General features: G+C 37.1%; 1 protein-coding gene across 1 annotated transcript; it reads left to right on the forward strand.

Annotated features, from left to right (window-relative positions):
• Positions 1 to 1,866: 1,866 nt before the first annotated feature.
• Positions 1,867 to 15,999, forward strand: TSK (tetratricopeptide repeat (TPR)-containing protein). Its single transcript, XM_010248968.3, has 20 exons — positions 1,867 to 2,283; positions 2,883 to 3,683; positions 4,068 to 4,244; positions 4,497 to 4,588; positions 4,732 to 4,830; positions 4,915 to 5,378; positions 5,511 to 5,554; positions 5,653 to 5,922; positions 9,282 to 9,429; positions 10,468 to 10,587; positions 11,723 to 11,823; positions 11,972 to 12,095; positions 12,288 to 12,400; positions 13,051 to 13,162; positions 13,466 to 13,570; positions 13,672 to 13,738; positions 13,864 to 13,984; positions 14,082 to 14,255; positions 14,897 to 15,014; positions 15,099 to 15,999. Exons 1-20 carry the CDS (start codon positions 2,011 to 2,013, stop codon positions 15,644 to 15,646), a joined length of 4,071 nt encoding a protein of 1,356 aa, XP_010247270.1. The 5' UTR covers positions 1,867 to 2,010; the 3' UTR covers positions 15,647 to 15,999.
• Positions 16,000 to 16,759: the final 760 nt, after the last annotated feature.

The raw sequence follows: 16,759 nt of genomic DNA on the forward strand, positions 1-16,759 counted from the left end.
ATTGAGATTTTAAAATATTTATTGTTGAATCATTATTACTAGCATTATCAAAACTAATACAAAAAATGTTTATTTTCAATTTCATAAATATGTAAAGTATTTAAAATACTTGTAGCAATAATTGGGCCAGTATGTGGCCATTCAAGCTTAGTAAAACTTAAAATTATTTTATGTAAAAATCATTTTTTTATCAATAAAATGACTGGTAATACAAATATAACTTATATTAAATTTAGATGTCCAAACATCAAAAGTAATTGCAATTTTAAAATTAAATTTAGATAACATAGAAATTAAATATTGTTTATATGAATAGAAATTTTTTAAAGCATTTGTTCTAATAGTATTTTTAGAAACTTTTTTTTTTAAATGTGGGTTTATAAATCTACATAAAAATTTTTCAAGTTTAGTATCTTTAACTAATAAAAATGGATGTTCAACATTCACAATATATTTTGCTAATTCTTGCCTCATTCTTTTTTGGGAATATTTAAAAGTATAAAAAATCCCACTTCTTATTTGTGCTTATGATGTTTCTTTCCCTTCTTCTTTCATCACGTGGTGTTTCAAATGTCACTCCTACATTTTTAACAAACGACTCTCTTTCCCTTTCCTTTAATATCCTCTATTTTAAGTAATGTCCAAACTGAGCTAATCAACATAGTGTTCTCCTTTTTTTTTCCCTGCCTTTAGTAGTAGTACTAGGGCTGGGAACGTCAACAATATCAACGACATCCATATCAATGCTAACACTATAATATTGCAACTGAACATCAATATCATCAACATTGACCACGTTGGAGAATTGGTGTCGAGAGCGAGAGGAAGAGCTAACCATTTTTTCAATTATAAAAAAAAAATAATTTAATTACACTTACCCGAATTGTCGATTCAGAATATCAACTTGAAGCCTCAAAGTTTCCTAAATTGCTAACTTGAGATATATGAGCAAGCCTTCTTTTCTGTTAAAACTTGAATCAAGTTCAGAATTAGAGAGTAGAGAAAGTATGCGACTATGAGAGTATGATGTATGAGACTATGAAAGTATGAGAATTGGCGTGATGAGAATTGTGGAGGATAATTGGATAAGACTATTTATAGGAATTGAAAGTAATTTAATTCCCCAAAATACCCTAAAAATTAACAATTTGTTAGTTATTGGGATGGGTATTTTGTTTATTATAAAGTCATTTATCACTTTAATTAAATACCCCATAAACTGGTTGTTATATAGTTATTGAGGGGACATTATTGTCATTTTATCTCTCTAAAGCCAAAATACATAAATACCCCCATATAGCTATTTATAGCTATTCAGGGGATATTTCTATAACCCCCAAACTTGAAACTAGCCATTGGGGGGGGTCTCCATGTTGTGCCGTGCTGTTTCAGCCTGTTGGCCTTTATCGACACTTTTTTTGTGTGTGTGTGGTTTTTTTTTTATTTTTTCATATCTAGTTCAAAGGAATCGGTTTAAGATCCAACTACCCTTTGAACCATGATCTGACCTGAAATATGTAGTGTAGGAGCATATCAGGAAGGCCACGATATGATACATACCAGCTAAGCCGATACATAATAATATTTAAACCTTGCCTAAAACCTCAAACCCAACATGACCCCCCATTTACACCTCTACGTTTCTACGTTTCAACCATAAAACATGAATGAGTGTACATGACCTTTTGCCGGTGGCCCGGTGGACTGGTGCCCAGTAGCATAGTACATTACGCCTCAAAGTTTAAATTTCAAAAAGACTGATCTAGGCGTAATTTTAACAAACATGAGGGACGATTTAGAATTTTAGTTATGAAATTTCCCTCGCAGCCGCGGGTACCATTATGGCGGGGGCTTCATGCTTGGTTTTTTTTTTTTCCACGAAACAAAACAAAACCTCTCCACTGCTGTTCAGGGCTTGAGAGTCGAGACGGCAAATTTGAGGCTTCAGCAACCAGATCTACTAATGCCAGAACAAGTCTTCAAGTGTTGAAATTGTAGTAGGCGGCACAGATGGCGAGAGACGATGTTCAGCTCAGTGCGGCGAAGAGAGCTTACAAACATGCTGTAGCGGAGGGCAATCGACAGGAGGAAGCTCGGTGGGCGAACGTTATCGGAGACATCTTGAAGAACAGAGGAGAATACGTTAAAGCTCTCAAGTGGCTACGTATCGATTACGAGGTCTCTTCGAAGTATCTCCCTGAGAAGCAACTCCTTCCCACCTGTCAGTCCCTCGGCGAGGTTTATCTCCGTCTGGAATATTTCAAAGATGCTCTAATTTATCAGGTGCTTTTTTTTTTCTCTCTCTTTAAAAATTAATTTCTTTTGGTTATTTTCACATAGAAATTTTATAAACCAGGTGCCCTTTTGAAAGTTTCTCTCAATTTATAGCTTTTAACTTGTTTTAGTATTGGATTCATTGAAGCCCTAATCTATCTAGTGGTTTTGAATTTCGCTTACAAGTGTCTGTTTTTTCTTTATCTTGGTTTTAATTTTGGACCAAAGAAAGCCCTTCCTATTAGGTACTGATATGATTCTTCTTTGAATTTCATTTTATTTCTGTCTAATTCCACTCTGCCTTTAACTAATGTCGCATGTACCCTTTGAAAATTTTATCTACTTTGCAGTTTTTCATTTTTTTATTGATTTCCTAATCTATAACAAACCAATTTGTCCTCTTTCAATTTTTTCTTCTTTCTTCCATTTCCTTTAAAAATTGTCTTCAAGGAAGCTCTCTGTTATCGGTAATCTCTTGCCCTTCTTTAAAATGTTCCATTTCCTTCTTACTTTTGGATTCACTGGAACTCTATTATGTCAGGTCATGTTTTACCTACGTGTTTTTAGATCAACCTTAAGGTTTAACTTCACTGCATGTAATATAACAGAAAAAGCATTTGGAGCTTGCCAAGGACACAAGTGACCTCATTGAACAGCAAAGGGCCAGCACCCAACTTGGCCGGACGTATCATGAATTGTTTTTAAGATCTGATGGTGACCACTTATCTGTGCGGAATGCCAAGAAGTATTTCCAATCAGCTATGAAACTTGCTCGGACTCTCAAGGAAAACCGACCACCTAACAAAACCTCATTCTTCCTCAAGGAATTTATTGATGCCCATAATAACATTGGCATGCTTGAAATGGATCTCGATAACTTGGAAGAAGCCCAGAGAATTCTTCTGGATGGATTGGAGATATGTGATGAAGAAGAGGTGAATGAATATGATGATGCACGCAGCAGGCTTCACCACAACCTCGGGAGCATTTACATGGAGCTAAGGATGTGGGATACAGCTAAAGTTCATATAGAGAAGGACATACAGATCTGTGAGAAAATTGAGCACTACCAAGGAGAGGCCAAAGGCTATATCAATCTTGGTGAATTGCATTATAGGGTTCAAAAGTATGAAGAAGCGATTAACTGCTACCAGAAGGCTCTTAAAATTGCAAAATCCATGGAAGATGAAGATGCTTTAGTTGATCAGATTGGTCAGAATATTGAAACTGTAAAAGAAGCAATAAAAGTAATGGACGAGTTAAGAAAAGAAGAGCAGAATCTTAAGAAGCTGACAAGAGCTATGGCCATGGCTAGAGGCACTCCAGGTGAAAGAAAGTGCTTACTAGATCAGAATGCATCCCTTGATCGTCTCATTGAAAAGTCCAGCATGATCTTTGCATGGCTGAAAGTAAGTTTGTATGCTTTGCTTTCTATACCAAATTTGTCAACCTTTCTGGACTTCCTCAACTCCCTTCAGGAATGCTCCTTCATGACATAAGAAGGCTTTCTAAACATGTTTGTTCTCTAATGGTATACTATTCTTAAAATTTGGTTACTTTCTAAACGAGCTAAATTATAATGCATATAGTTAAGTTGCAATCTAACATGCCCAACATCACATACAACTCTTCCTTTTATATTGAAACATAATTTCAGTTCTCTGGTAGTTACTGTAGTTTGAGAGCCTTTGAAATTTATAGTTTAGGGTAGTTAGCGACTGCTTTTTCAATTTGTTTTGTTCTTTTGAGGATTGACATAGCACTGTTTCTTATTATGGTATCTTGTGTTTTAGCATCGCGAATTTGCAAAAAGGAAGAAAAGAGTAGCAACTGAACTCTGTGACAAGGAGAAGCTTAGTGATTCCTTTCTGGTGATTGGAGAATCATACCAGAAGCTCAGGAACTTCAGTAAAGCTCTTAAATGGTACAAGAAGAGCTGGGACACATATCGTTCAATTGGAAACTTGGAGGTAAGTGCCATTTAAATTCTAAAATTTCCCTCTTTTTTGGATAAAATCAAGTATCCATAGATGATCTTGGGCCTTGGCAAGTGGCAACTGAAAAAGCTTATCTAGCTTGATGATTTACATGAAACTCAAAGATGCCATTAGAAAATTGGCTTGGTATTCTTTAGTCATCTAATATCACTAATACATGGTCATGGTGTCCATTAAGAAGACTTAATTTATATGTGCTTATTTCTGAAATACTGGTAATTCCAGGGGCAAGCATTGGCCAAAATTAATATTGGAGATGTCTTAGATTCTGATGGTGATTGGGCTGGTGCATTAGAAGCATTTGAAGAGGGTTACAGGCAATAAATTTCTTTCTCTTGGATCATTCAATTTACTTGTGAATTGACATTGTTTGTGGCCCGAAATTACAAGATTCATTAACTTTTACTGAGTTTAATGGTCAATCATGCTTAACTTTCATTCTCTCTTCATTTGTCAACAGCATTGCAGTTAAAGCAAACCTACCTTCTGCACAGATTTCTGCACTTGAGAATATGCATTACAGTCACATGATACGTTTTGACAATGTTGAAGAAGCCAAGTAACTTTTATTTCATTCAAGCGTAGTTGACTGGATCTTTTCTATTGGATGGTCTGTTTCTGAATGAATTATGCTTATTTGTAGGAGGTTGCAACTTGTTATTGACAAGTTGAAGTGCTCAACCAAGAAAGACAATGAAGCATGTATGCTAGATGGGGACTGCTGCTCTGAAACTGAAACAAAAGGGAATGATGATCTGACAGATACTAGATCCAATGCATGCAGTTCACCCATGATAACTAAATCTGTTTCTGTGAGGATAGAAGAGATAGATGAGGATTTACCACTGATATCACTTCTTCAGTCCAGAAAGAATTTCTCCAAGCCAAAAGGCAATCAACTAAATAAACCCAGCTTTTCGACTGTGCCAACTGAGTCTTCCCCAAAAAGTTTGAGTAAATCAATTAGCAGTCATCAACCAGTTGTTGGGCGTAAGCGTGTCCGGGTGGTCCTCTCTGATGATGAAAGAGATGAGCACAATGAGATAGAGTCCCCAAGAGGAAGAAACCGTAATTGTCCTGTAGAGGATGTTGCTACTTCTGATGACAGTAAGTCTTAATTTTAAGTTATTTAAGCTTTATATTCCTGTTATAGAATAATTCACTGTATGCGGTGTTTGACATTTACCTTTAACAAAACTGATATATATATATTTTTTTGTCTTTCTCAACTATGAAAAGTTAAGAACAATGATGGACCAGCTGGCCTTTCCAGGGAGTTTCAGGTAACATATGTCACATAAACTGTCAATTCAAGCTCTCAGATGGGCTGTTTCGTTCCTTTTTGAAGTGGTCGGTTCTTATTGATATCTCCATTTGGCAGAATGTTACACCTTGTATTGCTTTCAAAGACCCATTCAGTGCCTGCACACTCATTAATGTTGAAGAAAGTGCTTGCTCGTACAAATCAGGAAGCCCTAAAGTAGCTGCTAAAAATGGCACAGGTTTCAGATCTTCAAGCACTCGGGAACTTGCTGATACTTCAAATTTTGGTGGAAGTGGATCTAAAGTTGAGGGCGATTGTATCTTCAGTGACCTACAGAAGCAAAATGGTGCAAATTTCAATCTGCTTATTGCTTGTGATGAATATAATGTAAGTGTTACTAGTTTCAATATGCCAACAGATAAGTTTCTGAGACTACTTTTTTATTTATTTTGAAACTGTAATGTATTGTATTGGTCCCTAAAAGGGAAAAGTCCCTTGCACACAAAGAGGCTATACAATGGGCATGTGCAAAATATGCACTAAGTATACATTTCTTCTAAAAAGGATGTTCGAGAGCTTATTACCGATTCTGAGAGCTAAGAGCTCTTGGTCGGATGCAGATCAGGGATCTCATCTGAAAGACTCTTTTCTTAGACAGGTGGAGAGGTGATCGAGTTTCCAAAACTGCCTTGCAGTTGGGCGGGGGGGAAATTGTTTCAGGGATAGGAAGGCAAGAGGAGATGCCTAGGTCCTTTAAAGACAATTCTGAAGAGGAATGAAGCAACAAAGAAGATCGTAGTAGAGGATAGAAAAGGAGAGGAAAAGAGGTGGATCTAGCTAATAGCGAGGTTTGACAAAAGTGGTAAGAAAAAGATCATTTGTGGTCATAGGAAGCTGTTCGGTGACAGAGTTGCAGAGAACTGCCATAGTAGGGAAGATCGTGGACTTAGAGAGAGTCAAAAAAGAAAATCCAGTAAGCTGAAAGGAGGGGTTTCCGATTCTCACTCAGAATCAGATTGCAGCAAGGAAGAAAACCTTAAAGAAGCCAGCGAAGATGAGTTGGGGAGACCGGGGAGGTTGAAGGTTCAGGAAGAGAAGAGGTCTTTGGTCAACTAGGATTCAAGCACTACAGAGTTTACAATTGAGGCTTTAGAAGGAAGGGTCTAAGGGAAGAGTGTATGTGCACCCCGATCCAAGTACCCTATTGTCTTCGCATAGAAGTGAGGAGGTAAGTCAGTCTAGATTGCTAAGTTCATTAGAGTTGGAACCTCCAAACAGGGGGAAGGGGAAGAGGAGAAAAGAACAGAAGAAGAGGTAGGAGAAAAAACAACAGAAAAAAGAAAACTTCAAGAGAAGAAGGGAGGGGGCAAATCAGGAAACATGGTATACAATAGAAAAAGAAGACTCATTGGCATCTCTTAGAGTCCAGAAGAAGAGAAACAAGGGGAAGACAGTAAAGGTCTGGAGGCTGGGGATAAGGTTAGAGAGAGAGAAAGAGCAGAAAAGACACAAAAAGATCAAGAAGTCAAGGAAATAGTACAAAACGAGAAGGTGAATGTTAATAAACTAGTGGAGAGGGAGGTGGACGTGGGTAAGTCTCTTGGGCTAGTTTTTTGGGGAGGGGAAGGCTTTGCGAAAATAGCATTTGAGAAGTTCGAAAGAAAGAAAAGAGAAGGAAGAGGGAGGAGTATCAATAAAAGTTACCTTTGCTCAAAAAAAGAAGAGGGAAGAATATCTAGAAAAAAATAAAGGGGTGGGATGAGGAAGGAGGAGAAGAGGAGGGGTTGGACGAGATTGAGTGAATTGGGGGGAGAAGGAAGACAGGGAGAAGGGGAGGAAGTTGAGGATTCTCAGTTGGAACAGTAGGGGTATGAGGGATGGAAGAGGGAGATAGTGAGGAACATGCTTCAAAGCATCTTAACAGAGGTGGCTCTATTCTAAGAAACAAAATTGGAAAACTTTTGATGTTTGATTGAAAATAAGTATGGGGTGAAGAGGGAGGTGACTGGGTGGAGCTTAAAGCTTAGGGGCTGTCAAGGGGAGCTGTAATTTTATGAAATTCAGGGGTCTTTGGAGCACTTTGGAAATGAATCCTTGTAATTTTATTTCTTTCACAGTGTATTCTGTTATATTGTTGGTTTGTCAACTAGACAACCAGCATTTTTAGATGTACTGCTTTTTTCAAGTTTAATGAATTTTCTTATTATCCTTCAAAAGAAACATCACTCTAGAGTACTCACAGTGCAAGATGTGATTTGGGGATTCGTTTAGCTGGGAGAATATGCAATGTGTTATCCAGCACCATTCCCCTCCTCACTAAGCTGTCCATCATGAGACACTTCTCCGGTGACACTGTTGGGCTGTCCACCCCAAGAAAGCCACTTTGGAGGGGACAGGTCACAGGAGTTCTCCAAAGTCCAAACCCTGGAGTAGGGAATTCCTTGCCGTCTAGGTGTTCAACATCTCAAAAAAGGTTTTAATGGTAAAGTTGCTTGATCTGTCCCATCTCCACACTCCTTTATCTTCTTGACCAAGTTGTGGTGATTTACCTTGTATAACAACCTTGCCATAGAATCAATCCCCCAGAGAAAAACTTTGGCTGTTTGGAGAAAACAGCCTGTGCTGTTTTCCAGATTCCTTCATATGACACATTATCTAACTCAATTTTTTTTTTTTTTTGTCTTTTTGACCAAAAAATGTTGATTGTAAATATGGTTTTACCCACATTCATGATAATGTGTCATGCCCAGGAAACTCCTAATTGTTTTCCCATCTCCCAATTGTTTAGACTCCTCATAATAGGATTCCACATTGCCATCCCATTGATGTAGCTATCTCTAACCAGTGTCTATCATCTGCAGCCATATAAAGTGAGGGAAATGTCTCCATAAGTGGTTGAGCATCACATCATCTTTCCTTACAAAATTGAACCTGTGTCCCTTTGCCAATTCTAAAGCTGATACGCTTAGAAAATTCACTGTTTACCTTCTCTGTCCCTTTCCAAAACGAACACCCATAAGAAATTGATACTCCACCTGGGTTCCAACCCAAATTCCTTGTTCCTTACTTTGCCACAGTCACTTATTTCTGTAGGGCATTCAGCTTTTCATTGAAGCATCAAAACCACCTTCTTAGTAGTGCTGTATTGAACTTCCTGAGGCACCTCACCCCTAGACCACCTGCTTCCTTTGGGGTGCATACCTTCTAGTCACCTACGTGATACTTGAATTCCTTCCACCCTCCCCACAGAAAATTTCCTCCCTTGGTCTTTTTTCATCTTCCATGAGGCAAGTCTTTTGTTGACCTGTTCTACCACATGTTGTCATATGGTCTTGGAATTGCATTTTGCATGAAGAGGTGTTCAATGTTGTGGTAACTTGTCAGTTTTGCAACCCAAGATATTAGAGGTGTTCAATGTTGTGGGTCTCACCTACTGCTATCATTTTGCTCTTCCTTAGATTGATTTTCAACTCTGATGCCAATTCAAACCAGATTAGCAAATATTTAAGGTGAGAAATCTATTCAACTGAAGGGTCACAGAAGAATAGGGTGTCATCAGCACAATTTTGTCCCTGCTAGGACCTGCTTGAAACCCTCTTATAAAACCTCACTGAGCTTCTTTAGCTAACAATCTTGCATTGGATATTTAATTCACAATTTCACATTGGCCTATGTTATATCTTGTAGATTATATATTGGATTTTGCTTACCTTGTTCTATTTTCTCCTTTTTGGTATTAATTGCAGAAACATGTCATTGTTAAAATTGATGACAACATGATACGTGTTGATCCAAGCTCATGCATGGATGGTGATAAGCTTAGTGTCGAGTGTATGAAGGTTGAAGTGGCATGCTTGTATTACTTACAACTCTCTGAAGAGAAAAGGGCAAAAGGTAGTGAAGTTTGATTTCTCATTTTCTCAGGCCTTTCTTTCCTAGTTGTCAAAATCTTTTGTTTGGTGTACCTATGGAGTTCCTGAAATGACTTGTTTAAGTTACTGCAAAACTGTATTAGACAAGTGACAAACCACATAAATCCATGTATTTTGTATGCTTCTTCTCTATTTTGTTTTTTTCTGTTTTTTGTGGTGCCACCAAATCTTTGCAAGGGTGGAGTGCTTCCACAGAACAAGTAATATTAAAGTTTGTAGCTTCATAAAATAAGGATACTTTTATAATCTCTCATTAGCTATTTTTTGATCATTTAAATCATCTGTATTTATCCTTATTGCATCTGGAGTTAGTTTTCCTAGTCAAACTAGAAATTGGTTTTCTAATAACACTTGGAGTTTTTGCTCTAATTGTCTTGGGAGTTATGTTAGCATGTCAAGGGTTATAGAAATAAGTAAAAGTCATAGTCCTAACTCCTAAGTTAACAAGGATTTGTCTTCATAGTCCTAAGTCAATTAGAAATTCTCTCATTAAATTTTTAATTGAAATCTTAATCCTAAGTCAACTAGGATTTGCTCTGTCTATAGTTAGTATCTCAGTGATATTTCTTCATTGGCCAACCTTCCCTATTTTGCCTATGAACACATGTAAGCCTGAAAGGGCCTCTTGTTGGCATCAGATACTAATGCACATCTCTTGTTTCTTATGTCAAAGTAATTCTACTTTTCTGGATAGGGTTGATTCCTCAAAGAAGTTAGTAAGTGCTGATTTACGATAGTTCCTCTAGGTGTTAAGATTTTAGAGAAGCCTAGGTGCTGATTTTTAGGTTGTTTTTCTTTTTTTTTTCCTTATTTTCAGGTCCATCTTGCATCAACTTGGGTTCAAGATGTTACTTGTTTGCTGTACATGGTTGAATGTTGATATTATTTATAATATCATATTTACATTTTTATTATAATTCTAGGATAATATTCCAACCATTTACTGCAATTCTGTTCAAAGCAAATTAGTTCTCCACTAACAAATGCCTTACCTTAATAGGCCTGTTTCCCATCATTCGGCATATGAAGTATGGCGGTAAAGCTCTAGATTCCTTGGAAGATTATGAAACTATTAAGCATCACATTAGGGGAAGAGGCTGGATTGAAGTAGCTATTGATGGTAATAATCTATGCATTTTGAGCCTTTCAAATACTTTTCATTTGAATAACATAGCATGTTTTTGAATAAAATGAAAATTATTATCTGTTCTGTCCTTAATGTTATCCAAAATAACATCAACATTCTAGTATCTGAAATTCTGAATACCGCTATCTTGTCTGTGTTGGAAACGTGCATTGTAATTACATGTTGGACACCTCTTTTTGTCTGATGGAGGGATCTTAGTTTCTCATGTCCTTTCCATAATTGTTGTGATTATGTACTTCTTATGTAGCCTTGATGTATATCTGAAACTTGATCTGAGATCTATAATACAATGATCTAATGTCCAAGTCATGGGCCAGCTAATTGAACTTCAATCCCACCCAAAAGTGAAGACAAACTCAGTTCTATAACTTTATCTGTGGCCTTAATGTTTAATGTCAAAGCATGCCTTAACACCATGATTTTGGTGTCTCAAGAAAACCTATTTGGTTACCTTTTGAATGAGCCAAGATTTTTAAAAATTGTGTGGCACTTCCTCAATTATATGTTGGAAAGGCTTAACTTTGGAGTGAAGTGGTCTACCTGTAATTCTCTCTTCTCCTGAATTTCTCAACGAACTGCCCAAGTAAATATGACCTCAATAATTTACCTCTTTGGTGGAAAGCCAAGTTGACTTCCTGGTCTCCTGTCATGTCTTATTCCTTACTGATCTATTCTATCTAGGAGTTCTATAGATTGACTCTGGTCGACCAAAAGTTGGTACGACTTTATTTAGCAGAAGAACAGTTGGTAAAACTTTGTATTATTCATTTTGCTTATATTTAGAGGCATTGTGGTGCATTTCTGCCACTCATTTGACATTTTTTTGAAGATTGTAATAACAGCTTAATAAACTGAAATAAGCTAATCTCTTCGATGCATCTCCAAATTTCTATTGGGTTGCCATCCAGTCTGAAGACATCCAGTCTTTGTCTGTATTACAGTTTTTCTTTATTTTTTTTTCTTTTTTAGTAACTTCAGCTCCTTGTTTTGGTGCTTTAGAGTAAATTGATCCTCCTGCACTTAATTAGTACACTAGGATGCTCTTTAGCTTATTTACCTTTCTTTATTTATCTCTTTTGCAATTCTAGTTTGCCAATGTGTTTTGCAGGATGGGTTCAGAAACGCTTGATGAAGTTATACATTGACTTTTGCAAAAAGTTGTCTGAAGCACCAAATATGAAGTTGCTTAGGAAATTATACAACTTGGAGGTAAGCATCAAAGTTCTGCTTGCTAGTTGTTTCACGTCCTTTGCTCTTGTTCTATGATCTATTAGCTGTTGCAGGAATACCAATTTGATAATTCATGATGTCTCAACATCTAGCTCTAAAATTGCGATTTTATTTTATTTTTTTCTAGGTTTCAGAGGATGAGGTCATTGTATCTGAATGTGAATTGCAAGATATATCAGTTACACCACTATTGGATGCTCTGCATGAGCACAAGACAATTGCTCTGCTAGACCTTTCTCATAATTTATTAGGTAATAACAGTCTCAATACCATCATTACTTTGATATTGTCATTTTTAGAGTAATGAATTGTGATGCAACCACTTCTTACATTTTCTCAAACAATGTCCATTCTTTTCAATTTGCTTTGCATAACCCTTTAAAGTACCAGTTCTCATGTAAAATTCTTCAATATTGATTATCTATTATTTTTTTTTGCTCAAGGAAACGAAACAATGGAGAAACTTCATAAAATATTTAAATCATCAAGTCAAAAATATGGTGGCTTGACTTTGGACTTACACTGCAATAGATTTGGTCCAACTGCATTATTCCAGGTCTGTAATATATTTGCTACAACTCTTTTCACTTTTGGATGTTCAAACTTCAAAGCAATGTTGCATGGACCCTCCTAAATGGACAATTTGTCCATGTTGGACATGCATCAGTGTCTGACACTCCATGGTTTCTTGAGGACACTTATATGTACAGTTTCCTTTTATCTCCTAGCTTATTTGAGATCAATGAACAGCTAATGTACAAGATGAATGCCATTTTTCATATCAGATTTTACTTAGTACAAAAGGCAACATTTTAGACCCCTTTTTCCAGGTATATGATGTTAGAATTCAAAAAATACAAACTATTTTTATGGCATATACTTTTCCATATGCATCCATGTTTTCTCATCTTGCCAAGTCAGACTCTTGGACACATTTGATTCCAGCTCCCATGTCCATGCCCATGCAAAACTATAGTTCAAAGCTTTATTTTATTGTCTTTGATTCCTTACAAATATCCTCAGGTAGAAGCAAAATCTGGATAGATATCATGTTTTCTAAATATTGGTACTAATTTGGCAGCAAAACAAAAACCTGCATTTCTTTCAAGAGTGAAATTTCCCGTAGTGACATGATAATGAAATTAAACATTCCAAATAATTACTATGAGAAATGGTTCTAATATGTCCTGTATTTGTAATCGACAGATTTGTGAATGTCCTGTGCTTTTATCTCGATTGGAAGTGCTTAATATATCTGGGAACCGTCTTACTGATGCCTGTGCATCCTACCTTTCAACCATATTGGAGAATTGCAAAGGTAGTGCTTTTTGCTGCTCAAACTTTACTGTTGGCTTGTTAGCTCATTTCAGTGTTTCTCTCAGGCCTGGTAAATAGTGTGGAATGAAGTGAAGATAACATTATTACCTGGGTTAAATCCTTTTGGGTAATGTTACAGAGATATGGCATGGACAAAGTATCAGATAGGGAATTTACCCTAAAATGTGAAGTGTCCAACATGGACGCAATACCCAATTTTAAGTGTCCAATTAACATAGTTTTTGACTCATGCTCCCATGTGGGATTTCCATTCTCAGTTTGCTAATAGGCTTCTTTTGTGTAGCACTCTATAGCTTGAACATAGAGTGTTGTTCTATCACATCTAGGACAATTCAGAAAGTTGCTGATGCACTGCATGCTGGATCTGTGCTTTCACAGTTTTCTTTAGGTATTCCACAAATCTATTGTCACTTCAACAAGTTCATTAAAACTAGTTGGTCTGTTTTTCTTATATTCCTGGTGATGTTCCAAAATTTTACCTCTTGACAGGGAATAATAATCCTATATCTGGAAACGCTATGGCTAGTTTGTTGACTAAACTTTCTACCTTAAAGAGGTGCATCTTTTAATCTTTTATTCTGTTTGGTTCTTTTTCCTGTTAGAGGCTGTTATTGAGTGTCTAGGTGGTGATTAATGGACATTTCAACATTCTTTTTTGTGTTCTTTCTTTTTTTTTTTTAGATTTTCAGAGTTGAATCTGAATGGTATAAAGTTTAGCAAGTTCGCACTTGATAGCCTTTGCCAACTTGCCAAATCCTCTTGTTTGTCAGTGTTGATGCTTGGAAGTACTAGTATTGGATCTGTAAGTAAATTCTTTATGGTTGATGTCTTTTACCTTTTTAGGATAGTTTTCTTTGGATGTATACTTCCTGCTTGTTCTAAATGCTATGACATGGCAGGATGGGGCATTGCAATTAACTGAAGCATTATCCAATGGGCCTCAAGAGATGATGAAGCTTGACCTATCATATTGTGGGCTTACATCTAATTATTTTGTCAGACTATCTGAAGACTTCTTATTGATCGGTGGAATTATTGAGCTGAACCTTGCAGGAAATTCAACTGGGCAAGAGGTTTGTTCACTCATTCTTGAAGATAACACAATTCTGCTGGTATTCTGCTAATATTATACTTCTGCTAGAGAACTGCCTAAACAAACACACGTTGGATAAGTGCAGCAGGAGATTTTGCAGTTTTAACATTTTTCCCTTTCAGATTAGGCCAATACCCTCATCAATACAAGAAAGTGGAGTGAGATTTCGTTTATACGAACCAAAGTAACATTGCCTAGGTTGTATCAGTCAGGTTTGATAATCTTGACATTTACCGATGTACATGGCTTGCTTTGCTGCACCAGAAAGGAATGGCTCTCTCAAACATATATAGCAGGGTTTGATGGAATCAATAGTTTAAGAGGCTTTTATGCTTTCGATATTAAAATCTCTGTATCAAGAAGTATGGTGCAAACTAATTGATTTAGTGTTTCTGGCACACAATGACAATCTAGATTCTAAACGTCCCATAATGTTTAATTGCTCCATAGCTTCACTCTTGGATTTCCTAGGGCCAGATTACACATTCATTGATCTTTTCTGAGTGGGTCCTTTCTCTTTTCAAATAATCTCTGCTCAGATGTTTCTAGTAATTTATCATTTTTTTCTTTATATTTCTATGTATTTGTTTGAGAGGAACCTGAATTGAAGCATAACAACAGGGTGCTAATGCAATAGCGTCATTACTCATGAATCCTCAATGCTGTCTGAAAGTTCTTCTCATTAACAAGTGCATTCTTGGGCTTGCTGGAATTCTTCAAATAGTTCAGGCACTAGCAGGTTAAATTCCTCAAACCTAAGTTAGATTAAACATTGCTTCTGGGAATTAAATTCAACCTATTGATGTTTTCTCATTACTGGCAGAGAATAACTCTCTAGAGGAGCTTAATCTAGCAGAAAATGTTAATTTGGAGAAGGATAAAACTATTCAGTATGATTTAACAGCAACACAGAACTCCAAATCTGCCTGGGTAGACAATCGTTCTCAGATTTTGCTCAAGATATGTGTAGCAGCAGAAGTTGATGCTGCTCCACAAGGCCTTGATGCAGCAAATGCAGATTACAATCACCTTGAAGTTGCTGACAGTGAAGATGGTCTAAATAAGGCTGAGTCAATTCCATCTGCTCTGGATGACAGCTGCACGAGCTCATGTCACAAGAATCCTCCATTACCAGAGTGCGAATTTGTTCAGGAGCTTTCAATGGCCATTGGTATGGCTAAACAGTTGCACTTTATTGATCTTAGCAATAATGGATTCACAGTGCAAGCTGCTGAAACATTATATACTGCATGGTCGTCAAGTTCAAGGTGTGGTGGAGCAACTACTAGACATATCAAGGATCTGAATGTCCATTTTTCAGTGGAGGGAAGGAACTGCTGTGGGGTTAAGAATTGCTGCAAAAGGGATTGATCTTCTCTCCCATGGAAATGATTTTGATTTCACCCATGTGAAGGATTGGTTTCTTCTGCAATGTAAATTACCATAACAAATTGAGCGAAGGCACTTTAACAGTGACTGATTCAGAGGAATTAGATTATTGTACATAACACTTAATTGTCAGTGTTCGATTGACCAGAAGCTTGTAATAAAAAATGGTATTCTTTTAGCCACATTATCATACATAGAGAATTGCAAATGGGGAACTGATGGGTTTTCTCCAGTTACATTGTAAACATTTATACACAGTTGATGGTTGTGTATCAAAAATTGCTGAAATCTTTAAATATACATTTATATGCTGGAAAGAAATAGAAATCTTTATGAAACAATTTTCTCTACCCTAATTATTAATTCCTTAATGACATCCCCTTGACCCAAATGGACGACGAAACAGCATTATGTTTGTCTTTTGAAATTCGGAGACCAAGATGGATTTGAATAAATTCTTAGTGGTATAAGATGTTGTCGAAGATGAGGAGGGCAAAGGCAGCTTCGTCACTTCCGAGGTGATGAGGGCGAGGATCCCCCCTGTTAACAGTCAAAAAGATGTTAAGAGTCCTTGGAAGATTTTGACGGCCAAGTTAGCCGAGGGCTCAAGGAGGCAAGAGTGTCCCCCCCTGTGAACAGTCAAAATTGTATAAGATGGGACCTTATATGTGTAAGCACGGTGTGCATTGTGTAACAGCTTCGCATGTTGGGCGCCATAGAGGCTGGCTCAACATTGATGGACTCGGGATCTCTTGCTCACAAAAACTCTGCCCAAGTCTACCCACAATACACTATCCACCCCCCTCCCCCCTCCCCCCTCCCCCTCACATGAATTGGGAACATCTCCCCCTGTATAACACTATGTAAGTGGATGAAATGTTCTCCATGTGTAGCTGCTGCAATGTTGTGTGGGTATACGTGAACAGAGTTTGTGTAGGCAGAAGATCCCAACTCACATTGATGAAGGTAAGAAAGGATGATGATGCCCCCCAAGGTCTTGTGAGATGATGAGAACGCCTTCTAGGGTGTGCGACATGTTAATGTTATCCACTGATTGCGTGGTCAATATTACCCGTATAAGTATAGGTTTTTGTG

This window comes from Nelumbo nucifera, chromosome 5 (assembly GCF_055504915.1).
Source record: "Nelumbo nucifera cultivar China Antique chromosome 5, China Antique-T2T, whole genome shotgun sequence".
In the NCBI taxonomy this organism is placed as follows: Eukaryota; Viridiplantae; Streptophyta; class Magnoliopsida; order Proteales; family Nelumbonaceae; genus Nelumbo; species Nelumbo nucifera.